Source organism: Leucoraja erinacea, chromosome 2 (assembly GCF_028641065.1).
Source record: "Leucoraja erinacea ecotype New England chromosome 2, Leri_hhj_1, whole genome shotgun sequence".
NCBI lineage: Eukaryota > Metazoa > Chordata > Chondrichthyes > Rajiformes > Rajidae > Leucoraja > Leucoraja erinaceus.
In genome coordinates, this window is record NC_073378.1 from 61754750 (window position 1) to 61777143 (window position 22394).

At 42.6% G+C, this 22394-nt stretch overlaps 1 protein-coding gene across 3 annotated transcripts in view; it reads left to right on the plus strand.

Moving 5' to 3' along the window:
- Nucleotides 1-22394, plus strand: part of LOC129710598 (tyrosine-protein phosphatase non-receptor type 3-like) — a 161648-nt gene that overhangs the window by 14435 nt on the left and 124819 nt on the right. For all 3 annotated transcript variants that reach the window (XM_055657732.1, XM_055657723.1, XM_055657741.1), the window contains exon 2: nt 18676-18830. In XM_055657732.1, coding sequence (XP_055513707.1) covers nt 18693-18830 — 138 coding nt within the window. In that variant the 5' untranslated portion in view covers nt 18676-18692. The remainder of the gene's footprint in view (nt 1-18675; nt 18831-22394) is intronic.

Consider the following 22394-nt stretch of genomic DNA (forward strand, 5'->3'; position numbering starts at 1 on the left):
CATAGCTGCAACAAAGTGCAGTACATCACTAATCATTGACAAAAAAGTTAATACACACCAAAAATAATAATCAAAAGAAATAGTAGGAAAAGACTAGTAAAATAAAGAAACATCAAAAACACCACAAACAGAAGCAAAGCCTCAGGCATGGTCAAAAGCCAGGGAGTACAAATGTGTTTTAACACTGGATTTGAAGATGGACTTAATGAAGCAATTGTGTTTGCAATTTCCTCACAGAAACTTGTCATTCCAAATCTCAGTACCAGCTGGGCCTTCCTCGGCATAAATGTCACTGTGATGGAGGGAAGGGAGAGGTGGTGGTGCACCTTTAACAAATCCTGCTCTATACAATTGGAAAAATGTTGGCATCTCTGTTAAGCCACACTTTCTGGTTTAACCAGCTGCCAAACATTTAAAAAAAAAAATGATTTTTACGACGTTTGGAAATAATTCGGAAGCATTACAAAACTCAGAAGACTGTCATGCCCCAGCTATCCGCGGCAGTAGGCCCGGCTTGACTGCTATGGAACCAGGAAATCCGCCCTGTAGAAGGAAACTGCTCCCAGACCCTGCTCGTCCCTGAGGACAAGAGAATTGGAGAGCAGGGTGGACGGAGTCAGAGACGGCAGACACAAGAGTAAAGGACAGGTAAGAGGAACCGGGGTCTTACCTTTCGCACCCTCAAGATTGGCAGACACAAGGCTGAATGGTTGCCGGTCAAGGAGAGGTCAGGGCTCGAAATTAACGGTTGCCCGGGTGCCATTGACCACTCAAAGCGCCGCCGGGCAACCTAAACACCGAGTCATTTTGCCCGGCTTGGCAACCAGATACTTGTTTGTACCGAAGACAGGCACAAAAAACTGGAGTAATTCCGCGGGTCAGGCAGCATCTCAGGAGAAAGGAACGCAACGTTTTGTGTCTGCGGTAATGGCTGTATTGCGTGGGAAAGATACTAGGTTCGGGGTGACGATGGGTCGCAGTGAATGGCGGGTTCCAAACAGCGGCTCCATCTCCTCCTCCTCCCGCACCCCGCCCGCCCTGATAAGGCCGCTGCTTGCAAACCCGCTAACGGCGCTTTAAAAAAAAACCCTCCCGCACGCCAAGACTGGGAGGAGGGAGGGAGGGAGGGGGAGGCCTCGGCGTGCGGGAGGGTTTGTTTTTAAAGCGGTTACGCGTAAGCGGGTTTGCAAGCAGCAGACGCTATCAGGGAGGAGGAGGAAATGGAGCCGCTATCGCGGGACCCGTCCGCTCCGACACTTCTGAAGCAGCTGCACCATAGATCCTATAGCAATGGGATCTTTGAGCTGCACCGCTCGGCCCGCACCATGCTGTTGGCTGGCGGAGGAGGGAGGCGGTGGCGAGGAGTTCCCAACGGCCAAGGCAGTGGGGCGATGTTGTCCGAGGAGCGCCGACCTTCCTTCCTCCCCACCTCGCCCCCCTTCTCTCTCTCTCTCGCTTTTCTCTCTCTCTCTCTCTTCCCCCCCCCCCCAATCTATTCATCCTGCGCTGATCACCCTATCCACCTCGCATTGATTCTCCTGCCACCCCCCCATCCATCCATCCTGCACTGGTTCCCCAATTCACCCTGTACTTACCCCTTTCCCATCCATCCTGCACTTCTCCACTATCCATCCTGTACTGATCCCCCATCTATCCTGTACTAATCCACGCATTCATCCCGTACTGATCTACCCTCCATTTATCCTGCCCCTTTCCCTCAATCATCCTGTAGTGATTTCCCATTCATCCTGCACAGACCCTCTGATCCACACTGTACAGACCGCCCCCCCCCCCCCCCCCATTCATCCTGCGCTGCTCTCCCCCCCCCCCCCCATCCATCCTGTACTGATCCTCCCATTCAAGAAGAATGAGGGTAACAGTCTAAAGAAGGGTCTCGACCCGAAACATTGCCTATTTCCTTTGCTCCATAGATGCTGCCTCACCCGCTAAGTTTCTCCAGCACTTTTGTCTACCCGATCCATCCCGTACTGAAGCCCACTGACATCCCCCGTGCTCTCCCCTCACAATTTTACCTACTCCAACCAACACGTACTAATTCACCTGCCTCAATCCATCCATTCTGCACCGACTGCCTTCTAACATTCATTTTAACAGCAAATCAATGCTCTTAATATGGAGTATCAGTACTGTAATTATTTAATGAACAACATTCACAACTTTATGTACGTATATATGTTACCATGGTCCAGGATTTATTGACACAGGTTGATCATATGCTGAATAATCCAACCACATTTTTGTTTGGAAGTGGAAAGAACTAATAGAAATTGCATTAATTGCAATGTGTAAAAAGAGTTGAGATACTGTCTTATAATTTTGCTGCATGTCATTGTGGGATATATCATGTCTTGATTGGTGAATGTTTAGTTTGTGACTTTATTTGAAGCAGAAATAATATGTGAATGCTTCTTTGAGTATAATTCCGACTGGTAACTACTACGCACTTCGTCCGAGCACATTATCGCACGCGTCATGCAAGCCATATTAAATGACCACCTAAACTGTCATTTGGCAACCTAAAAAGCTGTCAAGGTTTCCCGGCTGGCAACAGGGAAAAAAAGTTAAGTGAGAGCCCTGGAGGTACGATGGTTTGCTGGCCAATCTGGACCAAGGCAATGGCTGGAGACCTTGCAGCAGCCTGGGACTCGCCTGGATTAGACATCATTCCAGAAGACTGAGCGCGCGGGCCAGGGGTGACAGCAGCATGGAGCAGTGGTGGAGAATGCCTACAATATCGCTTGGCCAGGTCGATCCTGCAATGTCATCAGGGCAACGGGCCTTTATGGCTAATTGTACTTAAAGCAACCTGGACTTTGAAAACAGCGCCAAAACCTGGCAGCTCTTGTACAGCGCCCTCCATAATGTTTGGGACAAAGACCCATTTATTTATCTGCCTCTGTACTCCACAATTTGAGATTTGTATTAGGAAAAAATTGCATGTGGCTAAAGTGCACATGGCCAGATTTTATTAAAAGCCATTTTTATATATTTTGGCTTCACCATGTAGAAATTACAGCAATGTTTATACATAGTCCCCTCCATTTTAGGGCACCATAATGTTTGGGACACATGGCTTCACGGGCGTTTGTAATTGCTCAGGTGTGTTTAATTGCCTCCTTAATGCAGGTATAAGAGAGCTCTCAGCACCGAGTCTTACCTCCAGTCTTTCCATCGCCTTTGGAAACTTTTATTGCTGTTTACCTACTTGAGGACCAAAGTTGTGCCAATGGAAGTCAAATAAGCCATTATGAGATTGAGCAACAAGAATAAAACTGTTAGAGACATCAGGTAAACCTTAGGCTTACCAAAATCAACTGTTTGAACATCATTAAGAAGAGAGCACTTGTGAACAAAAATACAGAGGCTGCACTGCAAGATGCGAACCACTGGTTGGCCGCAAAAATAGGATGGCCGGATTACAGTTTTGCCAAGAAGTACTTAAAAAACCAACCACATTTCTGGAAAAAGGTCTTGTGGACAGATGAGACGAAGATTAACTTATATCAGAGTGATAGCCAGAGCAAAGTATGGAGGAGAGAAGGATCTGCCCAAGACCCAAAGCATCCCACCTCATCTGTAAAATACAGTGGTGGGGGTGTTATGGCCTGGGCATGTACGGCTGCTGTAGGTACTGGCTCATTTATTTTCATTGATGATACAACTGCTCATGGTAGTAGCATAATGAATTCTGAAATGTATAGACACATGAACTTTGCTGGAGAAAGTTAGCGGGTGAGATTAGCCACCAAAACAAGCATAAGCTAAAGTAGACAAAGAGTGCTGGAGAAGCTCAGCGGGTGAGGCAGCATCTATGGAGAGACGGAATAGGCGACGTTTAGGGTCGAGACCCTTCTTCAGCTTAGCTTAGCATAAACTTTAGCTTAGCGTAAACTAAAGATGGCTGCAATTCATGCCTGGCAGAGCATCATCAGAGAAGACACCCAGCAACTGATGATGTCCATGAATCGCAGACTTTAAGCAGTCATTGCATGCAAAGGATATGCACCAAAATACTAAACATAACTACTTTCATTTACATGGCATTGCTGTGTCCCAAACATTATGGTGCCCTGAAATGGGGGGACTAGGTATAAATACTGCTGTAATTTCTATATGGTGAAACCAAAATGTGTAAAAATGTCCTTTATTAAAATCTGACAATGTGCACTTTAACCGCAAGAAATTATTTTTCTATTGCAAACTCAAATTGTGGAGTACAGAGGCAAATAAATAAATTATGAGTCTTTGTCCCAAACATTATGGGGGAACTGTATATGGTATCAGTGAACTATTTCTATACTATTAAATGGTAATATTTTTCAGTAAACCTTTTAACAGTTAAATACTTTAGCATAAACTTTCCATGATATAGGATTTTATAGGAAGCGAGGGAGGGGTTTGTGCGGTCTTGGCAGACATATTTATAACTTTTTTTAGCCATATGTGATGTGCCAGAAGACTGGAAGATATATAATGTGCCTTTCTTTAAGAGGGAAGCAGGAAAAGGCCAAGAAATTACAGGCCAGACCAGTGAGCCAAACTTCACTGTGGGAAAGTGGGAGACTTTCTGAGAACCAGGTTTGATTTGTTTTGTGAAATCGCAAGCACTAATTAGGAATAATCAGTGTGGTTTTGTGTGTGTCTCTAAAATTGGTTGTTCTTGAACAGGTGTTCTTTACGTTTGGGTGTTAGCGTTTGCCTACATGTTCGTGGCCATTGCTCTGCATAAGCGGCTGGATGTTTAGATTACGTTAGCTATCTAATTGAATACCAAATTGGAGGTGTCATGTAGTACAGGAGCACTGTTTTTTTAGATTGGTAGCCTGTGCCCAATGTTGTACTACAGGGATCAGTGCAAGGTCCCTGTAGTTCGTCATCTTTATTGGAAGTTTAGATGAACATGCTAGTGGAATGATTAGTAAGTCAGCAGCTGACACCAAAATTGATGGTATAGTGGAGAGTGAACATGATTATCGAAGATTTGAACAGTATCTAGATTGACTGAGAAAGTAGGCAACACTCCCTGCGGATGTATTACCGAGAGACATGGGGGTACGAGTGCAGAGTTGCCTGACAGTAGCAGCATGGATAGAAACAGTGTATGGCGTGCTTCCCTTTGTTGGCCGAGGCATTAAGCATGAGGATGGAACATGGTGTTAGAGTTGTCCAAAACATTGATTAGACCACACTTGGAGTTGCTACGCTACTGGAAAGATGTGATTTGGAGGGTGCAGAAAATATTCACAGGGTGGGTTGGAGTGCTTGAAATATAAAGAGCAATTGGATAGGCTGTGTGTTTTTGTTGGAACAAAAGTGGGTGTAAGTCATGGTTAGAGGAGTCATAAAGTAGAGGATATAAATATAAGGCGATAGGGAGAAAGTTTAAGGAAGATGTGAAGGATACATTTTCACACACAGCAGTTGGTGTCTGGAATGAGCTGCTAGAGGTGGTGGTGAACGCAGGAAAAATAACAAAATTTAAAAGGTGTCTGGGGACATACGTGAATGAAATCTCAAGAGATTACAGATGCTGGAATCTTGAGCAAACAACAAAGTGCTGGAGGGACACAGCACTTTGTTGTTTGCCTTGGTATTTGAATGAGCAAGGTATAGAGGAATATAAAATTAATTTGGCAAATGCAATTTAATGCCTGTGTATGATGGTCAACATAGACGTGGTGAACCAAAGAGCTTGTTTGTATACGACTCGGGTTCTGCAACTCTATGATTTAAGAGTGGCACAGTGGCGTCGCAGAAGACTTGCTCCCTTACAGCACCAGATATCCGGGTTCGATCATGACTACGGGTGCTGTCTGTAAGGAGTTATACATTCTCCCTGTGGGTTTTCTCTGGGTGCTCTAGTTTCCTCCCACAAGATGTACATGTTTGTAGGTTACTTGGTTTCGGTAAAATCGTCTCTTAGTGTGCATTATTGTGTTAGTGTATGAGGGGGTGATTGCTGATCGGTGCGGACTTGGTGGGCCGAAGCACCTATAGCTGCACTGTATCTCTTAAAGTCTATAGACTCCATATCTTTGAGTTGTTTTACTGTGTTCACCCTAGCAATGGGTCTCAATCCAATAAAACTGATTTTCTGTAGGAGGCGAGTGGCTGAAAGTTCTAGCCTGTTCACCCAGCACGTGACTTTTCAGAAAAGACTACATATTGTGCAGTATGTACTTCCTGAACAGCTGCAGAAACTCTGTTGCTCTCATCACTGGCCATGCACTGGCCATGTTTGGCCTTGCAACAAGGCGACATCAGAAATAAAAGCAGGAACAGGTTATTTGGCCCCTCATTGTTACCCAAATGAGATTGTGGCTGAGCTTAAAGGGCCTGTCCCACTTGGGCGTCATTTGCGTGTCATTTACGTGACATAATTTACGCGTCACGAGCATGGCATGCATGGCGCGTGGTGGCGTATGCGGTAGCGCCACCTGCGTGAGGTGCAAATGATGCCCAAGTGGGACAGTCCGTAAAGCTCATTGTTTTGCTGGTGGTGTGATCATCAGTGTTTTACATGGACAACTAAATAATTTTGGCCCTTTGCTTTGCTGTACTATTCCCCCCCCCCCCATATCTTCTGTTTCCTGCACAAATCAATAGATCTCTGGATGGTGTCTTGACTGTAATTCCTGTCTTGGCCTCCAGAGCGGCATTGGGTAGAAAATTCCAAAGATATGTTCTAGATATGCCATCTATGAAAAACATCATCCTTGCATCCAGTCTGTAATTTGCATTTCATGTTTCCAAGATCATCCCTCATTCTCTTAAACTTAAGAAAGTATAAACCAATTTAATCTCTCCAACAAAGGACAAACACCCATCCGAGGAATCAATCGGGGAACCTTCGTTGTGCTCCCTCTTTCACAGGTAGGCCTTTGCTTAGCTTGGAAGATCAGGTCCCACATTGCTTCACTGAGGATCTGCAAAATTGCAATAAACCATTTTTACTCTTGTTCTCAAATCCTTTGGTGATTAAAGGGGCTGTCCCACTGCGGCGACGTAATCCGCGAGTTAAGAAGAGTGTCTTTGACCTTCAAGCTCGAGGGCACTCGCCTATAAAGCTTTGAGCTGGATCGACCGTCCGCGTTGAAACCGTGAGCACGCGCACACACACACACACACACACACACACACACACACACACACACACACACACACACACACACACACACACACACACACACCCCCCCCCCCCCCCCCGCCGCCGCGAGATGGGGGGAGAATGAGTGGAGACACTTTTAAGAAGTATAATAACTTTTAGCGGGCATTTTACCTACCGCTCGGTTTTCCTTGGTACTGAAAACTCCAATGAGGCAATCAAATTGCCCGGTCAGCGAAGGAGATTGCCTACGGCTGCCCTCGACTGCCTGTAACCAAATAGCGACCCCACTCCACTGCATTATGAGTTAAAAAGAACCATGCCGACCAAATTTTCCTCACGGAAACTTTTTCAACATGCTGAAAACCTGCGACCTAGTTGAGGCCGCGAGTATTTGGGAACTTCCCTCGAGCATGTAGGACAGTTCCAATGACCTCATAGGACCTCCTTGGACCACGTCGACCCTGCTGCGAGTTTTAGTCGAGGGCAAACTCTCCTGAACTCGCAGATTAGGTCGCCGCAGATTAGGTCACCTTAAGATTGAGATACTATTTGCGTCCTAACTGCTTGTAATACATGCATATTAACTTTTTATAGAAAGTCGCTTAGAATGCCCAAATTACAACACATAAATAATTTGTCACATGCCATGGTATTGGTAGTAATGATCATTTGCTCTGCATTTGCTTTGCCTTTATTTTTTTTATCAGATATAGGACTGACAGCTATTTTTGCTGTTGCTCAAGACTCCGGCTGCTCACTACACTTATTTGGATGGACTCTCAAAACTTTTATTGTACCTCCATTTCTACTGCTGGAACGTTGCCATTTATGACCAAACTGAACTGTGGCAATGGTGAAGGCTGGTTTATCAGTCTTCACCATTGCCATAACCATTACTGGAGTCCTATCATCCACTACTTTTGCTGGTTGAGTGGATATGTTTAATGGAACCTGTCATTTCAGCCAGCATACACCATCGCATCTTTGTCATTACCGTCTTTTCTATCTACCATTCTATCTATTTCTATGTGTTTTGGAGACTAATCATGTTTAAAAAGCTCACATACATCTTCTTCCTCCCCCCCAGCTATTGAAGAGGTTGTCAACAGTTGCTTAGAGTTCCTGCTAGAATAATATGGGCAACAGTTAATCTGCAAATGTGAGTTTCGGGCCTATATAAGTGTCCAGACTAGTGAGGTTATTCATGTAGTACTTGATTTGAGAGATTGTTTTCTGAGCTTTACTTATTAGATGATCTATCACAGTCAAATTAAGGCTCAAAAATAATAAATGAGCTATAATGTACAAGAATGTTGCATTTCTATATATGGCAAGATTACTATCAGTTTGGTGCATTTTTATTTATCCATAATTGTTCTTCATTGCAGTGAGGTTAGGGACTTGCACACAATGTGAAAAGTTGAAGCTGAAAGTTAAGAGATTGAAAGAAGATATTTATAAAATTGAATTGTTGACCTCGAGGTTGGAGACATTTTTTTAAGTTACGAAGAAAAACAGTTCCAGAAAATGCAAGTAAACTAGCAAGAAATAAAACTTCTGCCAATGAGTCAAAAGGAAAAGTAAGAACTTGATTCTTAAAAACTGGGATAGGGAACAGGAAATGACAGGAACATTGAACAGGAGGTAGACAAAAATGCTGGAGAAACTCAGCGGGCAAGGCAGCATCTATGGAGCGAAGGTAATAGGCAACGTTTCGGGTCGAGACCCTTCTTCAGACTGATGTGGGGGGAGGGGGGTGGGAAGAAGAAAGGAAGAGGCGGAGACAGTGGGCTGAGGGAGAGCTGAGAAGGGGAGGAGAAAGCAAGGACTACCTGAAATTAGAGAAGTCATACTGCTGGGGTGTAAACTGCCAGCGGTATGAACAACGAACAAATATTTTCCATCAATCTTCAGTAAATCAAGGGACCAGTAAAATTTGGTAACCAATGATCAGATCAGAGTAAGACTTTTAAAAGAATTACAATTATTGAAAATGTTAATGGGATAAAGCACTGACCAATCCCTGGGGACCTGATGGTACACAAAAATGCTGGAGAAACTCAGCGGGTGCAGCAGCATCTATGGAGCCAAGGAAATAGGCGACGTTTCGGGCCGAAACCCTTCTTCAGACTGATGGCTGATGTATTGATTATCAAATCCCTTGGTTCTGTCAAGGTCTAGGCAGATTGGTATACACAATGTATCACAAATATAATTTCACTATTCAAGAAGAAAGGGATAGAGAAAAAGAACTGCAGGCTGTTAGTCCGACATGGAAGCTTGTCAATTATTAGGGAAGTTGCAACCCAGTACTTAAAAAATAATACGCTCAAATTTTCTTTATGAAAAAATAATTATGTTTTTAAATGTTCTATACAGCAGAGATAGTGAATCACAAAAGGAGATATGGTGGCAGGCAAGCATAAGGTTGATTAAAGAGCTATGTTTTGAGGAGTATCTGAAGAAGCTTGAGAGACTAAAGATTTTCAGGGAGTGAATTCCAGATCTTGACTGACATGATTGCGACATGGGCATTAGTGAGGGTGTGAAAGAAATTGGGGATAGACCAACAACTAGAGTTTTTGGAGAAATTGCACATTTAGGGGGATGTAAGATCAGGAAGCAAATGATAAACTTTAATTTTAATTTTTCTGAATGAAGTAAATAAATGTTAGCAAAAACAAGGATGATGGTTGAAAGGGCATGGTGTATACATATTCAGACAGATATTTTAATCTGTTCTCCATGAAACATTATTGTGGGACAAATGGATATTGCATTAAATATTAACAACAAAGTGGTTCTCTGGCATTTTTCTGCTCGACTGCTTTAAAATGTAAGTATTTATTTCAGCACATGAGTGATAAAGGAACCAATACAAATTGTTGGACTTACACTCATCTTGCAGCTCTGGAAGCCAGCCCAGCCATAGAAAAGGGCAAAGAAAACTCATTTTAATGGTGTACTCCAATGTGATAAGAAGCCTGCACTGTTATTATGTTCGTTTAGATATCATAAAACTCTTAATCCGGCATGCTCGGGTCTTTGGTGCTTGACTAGGAGATTTTCTGTTTCAGATATTTAAGTAAATTCAAGTTTATTGTGCTATGCACAAGTACACTTTGAATTTCTTAGAACGTAGGGGTGCTGCCACATTTTCTACGTGTTGAGATGTTAATGCCAATAAATTTGAAGCTGTCTCCAGAGGGTACAGCCTCGGAATAAAATGACATACTTTTAGAAGGGAGGTGAGGAGGAATTATTTAGTCAGAGAGTGATGAACCTGTGGAATTCATTGCCACAGATGGCTGTGGAGGCCAACTCTTGGGTATTTTTAAAGCGGATATTGATAGGTTCTTGATTAGTGAGGGTGTCAAGGTTTCCGGAGAGAAGGCACGCGAGTGGATCGTCCATGATTGAATGGTGGAGTAGACTGGATGGGTCGAATGGCCTCATTCTCCTATGACTTATGAACTTAATTATGTTCCTGAAAAAAAGAGTGGATTAAAATTGCATGATTGCAAATGTTTGGACAGATAGTTGATAAAGCTCTTAAGGACGATCAAAGAGCTCCAAAAAAGTACTTTAAAATATTAGTCTGTTTAAAGGCTGCACGTTGGACTGCACTGATATGAAAACATTATATATTCATGTTCTTTTCAACCTCTTGCAAAACAAGCAGCATGTTTAAATGTCAGAAAAATTAAGTGTATGCCAGACTGCCAATAATAGGTAGGAGGAAGATCTTTAATACTTTAAGTCATCCATAGTCACTCACAATTTGTTCCCAATAGGTAACCTGCCAGCTGTGATTACAAGGGGATTCAATAGGTGGCCCTGTTAATCAATCCCCCTTTGTACCTTTAGTGAGCAGCAGCAACATTGGAAACATCATTTCACAAAGCAACACAAAAGTGATTATGCCTATTGTTACCTATTGGGAACAAATTGTGAGTGACTATGGATGACTTAAAGTATTAAAGATCTTCCTCCTACCTATTACTGCGTCCTCTTTGCAAGTTGAATACATGGAATTGCCTGAATTATTTTTAGAAATTTGGCATTGCATCGATATATACCGTATTTACGGGCGATGAAGACTATTTTTTATCTTAAAATAAGGCCCGACCATTTACCTGCATCTTGGAGGCCGAAGGTTAGATTGTTAGCCAAGTAAGATAGACTTGGCTATCCCTCAGTACAGTGGCTGTAAAAGGACAGCACTGCTGGGGGGTGGGGGGGGAGAGTTCCTTCCACAGGGTGTGGGGAGTCTGTCCCGTGTTAGAACGGCTGGGCTGCCAGGGGTAAAGTTGCAGGGATGGCAGGAGCGTTCAGAAGGAGGGGGTCGGGGATCATGCCAGCAACTCACTCAGTAGCTCGGGTGGCTACGAGACAGTGGAACTGTCAGCTAGTCCCGGGGTTCGCAGGCAACCTGGGAACTGCAGCTAGTCCCGAGGCTCACAGGCGACCTGATGCTCCTCTGGGGCACGCAAGAAGGGAGAGAAGCGGCAACCTCGAGATCCTGGAGAGGGAGAGTGGGGGAGGAGAGGGGATAGAGGGAAAGGGGAGTTGGGAGAGGAGAGGACTTATGGAGGGAGGGAGTGACTGAGGGTAGGGGAAAGGAGAGAGGTGAGGGAGGGGATTGGGGGAGGGGAGGAGGAGAGGGGAAAGAAGAGGGAGGGTGAAGAGGAGGGGGAGAGTGCTAGGGATGAGGGGAAATGAGGTGCGCCTGTGCAGTTGGGGGCTATGGGTGAGTGGTGGAATATTGCTTTGAGGGACCAAACCTGTATGACAGGGATCCAACGGGTCCCATTTAGTCTAGTACTGATTAACATTAGTCTTTTGACTGCATATTCTGATGCACCCTGTGACACTTTCTCATTATCATGAAGAATAGGACTTGAGCTAGAAACTCCATACATTGCACCGGAATTTACAAGTAGACCACTTGTTGCACTCAAACGATTAGCGGTACAGAACAAATTTCAGTGGCCTGGAGTGGTCTTGAACTCTGCCTGCTCTATTAGTGGAAAACGTTGCTAGATGATGTCCATCAATAGAACAGTTACGGGAGGATCAATGTACTAGTATCTTTGAACTAGTGTTGCAAAAACTATCACAAGAGTATATCAAAAGCCCTTGTTGCTCTTAACCATTAATTCCAAAACAAAATGTATCCATAAATCTTCACACCACATCTCGACTCACCTGCTGCTGAAACCATGTTCCATGTCTTTACTTTATATGACTTCTTTGTGATGTTTATTGTACATTGAATTCTATAGTTGATCTTTTTCTCTTAGTTATACATGCGTAAAGTATGCCTTTACTAATAGAAACATAGCAATTAGGTGCAGGAGTAGGCCATTCGGCCCTTCGAGCCTGCACCGCCATTCAATATGATCATGGCTGATCATCCAACTCAGTATCCCGTACCTGCCTTCTCTCCATACCCCCTGATCCCCTTAGCCACAAGGGCCACATCTAACTCCCTCTTAAATATAGCCAATGAACTGGCCTCAACTACCCTCTGTGGCAGAGAGTTCCAGAGATTCACCACTCTCTGTGTGAAAAAAGTTCTTCTCATTGTAATTGTAATTGTATTGAGGATTTTTAAGCCCTGTCCCACTGTACGAGTTCATTCAAAGAGTTCTCCCGAGTTTGCCCTGATTCGGACTCGGAGATTTACGGTAATGGCCGCTTGTCGGTACTCGGGGCTCTGATGGCCATTTTTCAACAAAAATGTTATGGTCCAAGTCCATAACTCTCTGAAATTGGAGGCACAAGTAGATAGTGGTTAAGAAGGCATATGTGTCTTTTTACAATACTGGGGAGTTTTTGACGAACAAGACTAGTATTCACTTTTTTACACCAATACACTGCTCTTAAAAAAAAATCTATCCATCATGTGAAACCTTATAAATAGCAGATATAAATTAGATAACTTCAAAACTGCAAGTCAAAAACTTTTTTCATGACCGACAAGTTTTCATTGTTTTACCACCAATTTGCACACCAAGTCAAGTCAAGTCAAGTTTATTTGTCACATACACATACGAGATGTGCAATGAAATGAAAGTGGCAATGCTCGCGGACTTTTGTGCAAAAGACAAACAACAAAACAACCAAATAAATTATAAACACAATCATAACACACATATTCTTTTACATGATAAATAATGGAAGGAAAAACGTTCAGTAGAGTTAGTCCCTGGTGAGATAGGCGTTTACAGTCCGAATTGCCTCTGGGAAGAAACTCCTTCTCAACCTCTCCGTTCTCACCGCATGGCAACGGAGGCGTTTGCCTGACCGTAGCAGCTGGAACAGTCCGTTGCAGGGGTGGAAGGGGGTCTCCCATGATTTTATTTGCTCTGGAGTTGCACCTCCTGTTGTATAGTTCCTGCAGGGGGGTGAGTGAAGTTCCCATAGTGCGTTCGGCCGAATGCACTACTCTCTGCTGAGCCTTCTTGTCCTGGGCAGAGCAATTCCCAAACCAGATGGTAATGTTCCCGGACACTCGTGAAGATTTTTCAACATTAAATATTTATGACTAAATGTGGCAAAAACAGTGCCACATTTAGTCATGAATATTTAATGTTGAAAAATCTTCACGAGTCTTCCCAAGCTTACCTGCCGTTAGTGAGTCTTCCCGAGTACCTGCGGTTAGCGTTACTAGCCGTTAAGAGCTGTCCCCGAGCTCCAATGTACCCGCTACGTTCATTCTCCGTGCTTCCCACGAGTTTGATTTTTTTTTAAGCTCGGGAGAGCTCTTGAATGAACTCGCATCGTGGGACAGGGCCATTACCAGAATGCTGCCTGGATTAGAGAGTATTGGCTATAAGGAGAAGTTGGACAAACTTGGATTGCTTTCTTTGGAATGTCGGAAGTCGAGGAGAGACATGATAGATGTATATAAAATTATGAAAGGCATAGATAGCGTAGACAGTAAGGATACTTTTTCCATGAATTGAAATAGCAAATAGTCAAGGGCAGGGCAGTAAGGTGAAAGGGGAGAGGTTTAAAGGAGATATGCAGGACAAGTTGCTTTTACACAGAGGGTGGTATGTGCCTGGCACGTGCTGCCAGTGTTGGTGGTGGAGGTAGATATGATAGTGGTATTTTAGAGTCTTTTGGATGGGCACATGGATATGCAGGGAATGGAGGGACTTGGATCATGTGCAGACTGATGAAATTTGTTTAACTTATCATCATGTTTGGCACCGACATTATGGGCCAAAGGGCCTGTTCCTGTGCTGTATGTTGTATGTTCTATGATAGTAATCATTTATAATCATTAAAAGATTCAACAAACATTTTACATTTTCATTTGAGCTTTGATAATAATTCTAAAAGATTATTAAAGTTAGTCAAATATTACTTCTATTCTGCAGTTCCAGGTTTGTGCCTGCAAATTTACATTCTTTGAAAAATAGGTCTTGCCCTCTAAGTTACTGAGCATGTTAAAGATTAGCTGGGAAGTTTGCAAAATGGCACTCAAATAGTAATGCATTTAGAGAATGTATATTTTCTCGAAACATTGCACAAACTAGGGACTTGAATTTATGACAATTTTGTTGTGAAAGAACTGTTCACAGCTTTTCAAGTACATTGTAGAAATTATTATATTTAATATTAAACCTTCCATCTTCTATATGATCTGCTGTGCATTTTTATATCTGCTTATTCCAAATCATTTGTCTTCAATCTGCTGAAATGTATGTATCGCGTCCTAATTTATTTGCAACTGCTCATATTATATTCAATACCTCTAATATTCCCAAATATAGATATTTTGCTCTCTCTGGTCTTGTAATTGTTTGCCATCCCAAAGAGATAATTTTTGCAGTCTGAAGCTCTAGTATGGTGAACTTTATTGCAGATGGAAGAACCTATAGGTTTTGCTTTTTAAAGATATACCATTGTTTGGATTACGATCATGCATGGTTTTCCTTTATTGTTACTTTGTGCTCCAACAAAATTAAACCACTTTTACTCCAGGCTCCTAAAGGGTGACTCAGTAGATCACTGTAAAGATGGGTGTTGGTCCAAGATATTTTTTTAACACTGAGTACAAAATAGTTGGATTTGATCCATCCAGCAGTGACTGCTTAGTCATAACAATTTTATATACCTACAGTAGACCAATCCTTCTGATCATGTGATAGGAAACTGTGACAGTATAAAAATGTGTGCTGAACTATGGTGAATTAGGAGGATGGTTGATATTAGAACCTTGCTGTTCAGAGGAATCAGAGTCTCCTTGAAATACAGAGTTGGCATTAAAGTTTGAGCAAATAATTGGGAAGATAAATGGAACATAAGAGTTAGAGTACAAAGGTAGAGAAGTCTCACTTTAGAAACATAGAAACATAGAAATTGTGCAGGAGTAGGCCTTTCGGCCCTTCGAGCCTGCACCGCCATTCAATATGATCATGGCTGATCATCTAACTCAGTATCCCGTATCTGCCTTCTCTCCATACCCTCTGATCCCCTTAGCCACAAGGGCCACATCTAACTCCCTCTTAAATATAGCCAATGAACTGGCCTTGACTACCCTCTGCGGCAGAGAGTTCCAGAGATTTACCACTCTCTGTTGGAACATTTCTGACACCTCTCCCCTTTGTTGATCCATCTGCTTCTATCTCGGGTGACAAACTATCTGCTGATATTTACCGCAAACCCACATCATCATGACCACACCTCCTCATATCCTGTCCCTTGAAAGGATCAGTTTCTCTGTCTCAACTTCATTATTTCTTGAGATGAAGCCTTCCACTTCAGGATGTCTGAGGTGCTCTCTTTTCAGGAACGCAATCTGTGTGGATCAGGAGAGAGGAAGGTGCACAAGGAATGTAGGCTTCCTGAAATTGGAAATTTCAGTATTCATAATAATGGGTTACCCAGTTAGAAAATGAATTGTTGTATGTCGAGTTTGCATTTTCCTGCACCCTGGCAGTGGTGAAGGTCAAAGACAGAGGTTGGTGTGGGAATGGGAAGTTGAAATAGGAGATTGGGGTGGCCAAAATGGGCAGAATGTAGCTGTTACCTGGTCTACATATGGCCTTGACAATGTAGAGAAGGTTGCTTCGAGAGCTCCAAATACCATGAATGTGACCCACTCTTCTTTCTCTGAGGTTTGGATGTGTAAGTAATATTTAACATCTTGTACTTCATGCTGCCTCTGCAAGGTCACCAGCAAAATCAAGGACCGGTCTCGCTCCTGGTCCCTCTTACATCTCCCCTTTTCCATTAGACAAGAGGTGCAGATGTTTGAAAACACATACTTCCAGATTCAAGGACAGTTTCTTCCCAGCTGTTATCAGGCAACTGAACGGTCATCTCATCAACTAGAGTGTGATCCTGACCTCCCATCTACCTCATTGAAGACCTTTGAACGATCTTTCATCAAACTTTATCTTGCATTAAATATTGTACCCTTTATCCTTTATCTGTGTTCTGTGGACAGCTTGATTGTAATCATGTATGATTTTTGACTGGATAGCATGCAAACAAAAGCTTTTCACTCTACATGACATTAATAATCTAAACTAAATGAATTTACTCATAGTCTTCCAAATGCAAGTAAATTATCCTGATGAATCCTCTCCAATAGCTTCCCTACCACTTCAATGAAAGATAGCTTTTAAGGAGCTTCTTAAAGGATGAAAGAGTAACAAAGAGACAAAGGTATTGAGAAAGAAATCCAGAACGCCAAGTTTTGATTGATGAAGACTTGGCTGACAATGTTACAGCAATTACATTTGGATTACATAAGGCTTAAGATTTGATGGAATAGCTGGTGCCTTTATACACTGTAAGGCTGGAAGAGATCACAGAGCAACTAAGAACAACATTTTGGAAGCATTTGAAAACCAAAATGATGATTAATTAGGAATTTGCGTTGGGTTACAAGCACAGGAATGAAAGGTGAATGGAGTTTATTTCTTGTAACATCAGGAAGGTGTGGATGGCTTTAGGTTTATGGAGAGTAGCCAGTAGTGCGAGAGGCCTAAGTTTGGTGCCAAACCTCAAATGTACTGGGATTTTCCCAGTATTATACTGGGAAATCCATCTTGTTCTTCCTATAGGATCCCGTTATGAATGTGGATTCCTGAGCTCGAAGATACGTGGATAATGTAACTTAATTGTTTATGGTTTTATTTATTAATGTTTCATATGTTTGTTTTCAAATAGTTGCAGAAGCATTAATAATTATGTATTAGATATTTTTAAAAATAGCCTCCCAGCTTTTAAATAATTTGTGGCTCCAATGAGAGCCTTGCCTTCAGATAGGCTGTTTGTGCATTTAGAAGCAGGGCATTATGGTTTATGCACTATGATTTCTGAGGCCTCCAGTTCCAGTTCCTGATGCCCAAGGCTCATTTGGCTCTCTTGATCTGGTTCGGAGGAAAAATAGTCAGCTGGCGAGTCAAATCAAAATTAATTTGACTCAGTTACGTCGCATGGATCATTATCCCCGGGTACGAAATAAAAATCTGCCTCTGGCATTTTGACAGTGTGTTTTGGGTGACTTTTTTTCAGTCTGGTTCTGTGGATTGGAGTACAATTTCAATACTGAAAACAATAATTAAAAAAACAAAACAATTTCTGAACTATAAATGTTTCGCTTTAATGTGTTTTGGATATGAAGTCTATGTAGCATGAGTTATGTTGAAATAAACTTGGCAAAATCATTTTGTCTTTTAGATGAGTTTCACTGATAAGACTAGCATTTCCTACCCATTCTTCTTAATTCCAGGCGATAGCAAGCCACTTCCTTGAACTGCTGTATTTTATCTAACAAGGTTATACCTACAGGTACCTACTTATACCAAGCTGGGAAATTCTGTGACTTGGGAAGCTTGTAGGAAGATGGCTGCATTTGTCCTTTTACATGGTAGATTTTTAATTTTTTGGAGGTGCTATTAAAACATAAGTTCTTCAGTGATGTGGAGGTGGGGGGTGGAGAAGAAGAAATGAAGAGGCGGAGACAGTAGGCTATGGGAGAGCTGGGAAGGGGAGGGGAAGGAGGGAGAAAGCAAGGACTACCTGAAATTGGAGAAGTCGATGTTCATATCACTGGGGTGTAAACTGCCCAAGCGAAATATGAGGTGCTGCTGCTCCAATTTGCGGTGGAACTTACTCTGGCCATGGAGGAGGCCCTGGACATCTCACCAAAGTTATTTTGCTCTTAAAAACAAGGCTCAGAAATTTAAATAATTGGGACCTGGGAAAGCAGGAGTAAGAAACAACAGCAAACATGGATGTTATGGATGAAAAGAATGTGCAAGACAGCTGAATTTTAAATGGTTTAAAGTTAAAGTATGATATTGGAGTTCGAGAAGCAGGCAACAGAAAAGTTAATTGCCTGTGGAAGAATGGGACATGGTACCGTTGTAAACATGGAACCTGATTGCATGTTTGAAAATGTTACTAAACGACTATCCAACAATTTGGAGATGAGGAAGAAATGGGTATCAGGGATAACGGCTTCAATGAAAGAGAAAGTTTTGTTGTTAGCTTATCCTATTCATTTTCACTTTTAGATATCGGAGGTGTAGTGATGACATCACGATTTCGTGCGCTAGGTGGGAGGACAAACCACATGCGTGTTCTCGAGATGCCAAGAGACAAACATCGATCAGAAGTTGTCTGCAATGTTCACTTCCTGGATAGTAGTGTACAGAGCTTCAAAATCAATGTAAGTTGCTTCCGTGTTCAAGAAGGAACTGCAGATGCTGGAAGATTGAAGGTACACAAGAATACTGGAGAAACTCAGCGGGTGCAGCAGCATCTATGGAGCGAAGGAAATAGGTGACGTTTCAGGCCGAAACCCTTCTTCAGACTCAGTCTGAAGAAGGGTTTCGGCCCGAAACGTCACCTATTTCCTTCGCTCCATAGATGCTGCTGCACCCGCTGAGTTTCTCCAGCATTTTTGTGTACCTAGGTTGCTTCCGTGTTCTGTTGGCAGCCATTAAGTCTGAATAATACTTATTCACCATTTCATTACATTAGAACAAAAATATCTGACATGAGCATCTCGTGTCTATTGTGTGAATTCGTAGGTTCATAGCTTGTCATCCATAAATCTTTGTAAAATATTTGTAAATTTGTTGTGTACAGCCACAAACTGTTCAATGTTGTACACACTGCTTTGACTAAGGCACTCATTGCATTTAACACTTCTGAAAATATTCAAAATAATGGTGTAGTTTTGTTTCTTCTCCAGTTCCAAATAAACTAAACTATCCAACATGCAGTGCCCTTGACTTGTCACATGCTTGGCCATTTTTTGACTTCTCTATATTATGGACATACACTACACAGATTTTTCTGTAGATAAAGCTATGACATTTTTAATGATAAACTAGACCAAGTAGTACCCGTTGGGCCTCGCCCACCCTGGAGACGGGACCCCTGGAGCTAATGACCCCCATCACCCCCCACAAGAAAAATTATGGAATTTATGGAGGTAATCAATGGTCCCCATGTCGGGGGCGCGGGGTGGGGGCTGGTGAAGTGGGGCGGGAGGATGGGGGACGGGAAGGGGGCAGAGAACGTGGACTCGACGTGTGGTGGGGATTGCGGGCACTCCCTGTCTGTCTGTGTCTGTCTCTGTTCATCACCTCTATAACACTGTCATGTCCTTCACACGAGTATTTTATGCTCATAATGTGTAAAATAATACAACAATGACCATAATTATGAATTGTAATTGATAAATGAACAGTATACTGCCTATTCATCTGAAGTTAATATTGTTTTAGAGGAAGTTGGTGAAAGGTTATGTGATGGTTACCATTCTTGCTGAAAATCACCACTTTTTTCAGCAGTAAACTGTTATGATGTTTTAAAATCAATGCGTTAGACTGAAAACTTATTTTTTGGTGGTTTATTTGAGGAAGATACTCTATAATTTGAAAGACTGTGGCAAAAATTTGATTTTATTTTCTTAAATCCCGAGCCCCCATTCGCCGTGATGGCATTTCGGTCACAGTCACAGAGGCCGACGTCAGAAGATCCTTCAGAGGGGTGAACCTTCGGAAAGCGCCTGGACCTGATGGTATACCCGAGCATGTTTTAAAAACCTGTGAGGACCAACTGACTGGAGTTTTTACGGACATTTTCAACCTCTCACTTGAGGCCTGAGGTTCCCACTTGCTTTAAAAGGGCATCAATTACTCCGGTGCCCAAGAAGAGTAAGGTGATGTGCCTCAATGATTATCGACCAGTGGCACTAACGTCTGTGGTGATGAAGTGCTTTGAGAGGCTGATCATGGCGCAAATCTAGTCATACCTCAACCAAAACCTGGACCCACTGCAGTTTGCTTACCGCCACAACAGATCAACGGTGGATGCAATCTCATTGGCTCTCTATTACGCTCTAGACAACAAAACTCATATGTCAGGCTGTTATTCATTGACTACCGCTCGGCATTTAATACCATCATTCCCTCGAAGCTGGTTACCAAGCTCTCAGATCTGGGTCTTTGCGCATCCCTCTGCAATTGGATCCTCGACTTCCTTATTCACAGACCACAGTCTGTCCGTATTGGTGGAAATGTGTCGTCCTCGATAACAATCAGCACGGGAGCACCTCAAGGTTGCGTGCTCAGCTCTCTGCTGTACTCTCTATACTCATGACTGCATAGCCGGTCATAGTGCGAACTCCACCATCAAGTTCGCCGACGACACCACTGTCGTGGGACGCATCACTGATGGAGATGAGTCGGAGTATAGAAGTGAGATCGACCGATTGACCAAATGATGCCAGCACAACAGTTTGGTTCTCAACACCAGCAAAACCAAGGAACTGATTGTGGACTTCGGAAGGGGTAGGATGGGGACCCACAGTCCCGTTTATATCAACGGGTCGATGGTGGAAAGGGTCAAGAACTTCAAATTCCTGGGCGTGCATATTTCCGAAGATCTCTACAGGTCCCAGAACACTGATGCAATCATCAAGAAAGCACACCAGCGCCTCTACTTCCAGAGAAGATTACGGAGAGTCGGTATGTCAAGGAGGACTCTCTCGAACAGGTGCACAATAGAGAGCATGCTGACCGGTTGCATCGTGGCTTGGTACGGCAACCTGAGCGTCCGGGAGCGGAAAATGCTGCAAAAAGTTGTAAACACTGGCCAGTCCATCATCGGCTCTGACCTCCCTACCATCGAGGGGATCTATCGCAGTCGCTGCCTCAAAAAAGCTACCAGTATCATCAAGGACCCACACCATCCTGGCCACACACTCATCTCTCCGCTGCTTTCAGATAGAAGGTACAGGAGCCTGAAATCTGCAATATCCAGGTTCAGGAACAGCTTCTTCCCCACAGCCATCAGATTATTAAACACACTTCAAACAAACTGAACTATTACAGCCTATTGCACTTTATCTGTTTATTTTTGTGTGCGTGTGCATATGCCATAGAATATATATATATATATATTCTATGGCATATGCACACACTGATCTGTATTTATGCCTACAATGTTGTGCTGCAGTAAACAAGAATTTCATTGTCCTATCTGGGACACATGACAATAAACTATCTTGACTTGCCTTGACTTGACTTGGTGTTGTTCATCATAACAATGTGGCGGATATGGCGGATGTGGACTTTGTGGGGATGTTTTGATGTTTTAATGTTAAACTTCTTGAATGCTATGTTGTATTTTTATTAGTGTGCTGCAAGGACATCTGAATTTCCCCTGAATAAGGGGATTAATAAAGTAATTCTATCTTCTATTCTATATGACTGAATGCAATGGCAACCTGGAAAAAATAGAGGGAAAAAATGAATTAAATTCTTTAAAAGATTACGCCAAACATATTTTTCCCATAGTAGAGATGTTCATCTATGTGAAACAACATTCAAGTTGCAAAAATTTAAGTTTTATAATTGTGTTTCCAGAAAATTAAAAGTAGACACTTACTGAAGAATCACCCACATGCCTGTAATAATTTGCCAGGTCATTAGGCCACCTTAAAAACAATGCTAACAGCTTAATGGTGTGACTGTTCATTGTGCAACAATTCAACAGCTAATGTAAAAGGGTGAAAGATGACAAAAACACAAAGGCTGGTTGACATTTTGAGCCATTCAGTTAGATTATGGGCAATTAATTGGTTTGTTTTGCGAAGTTGCAGGAGGAACGAGGGATTAGGGAATCAAGCATCAGAATACTGCTATCTTTTTTAAAACAACCTAAATGAAGAAAAAGCAATTAAGTGAACTTGGGAAACGGTGGGAATATTCCATGTCAG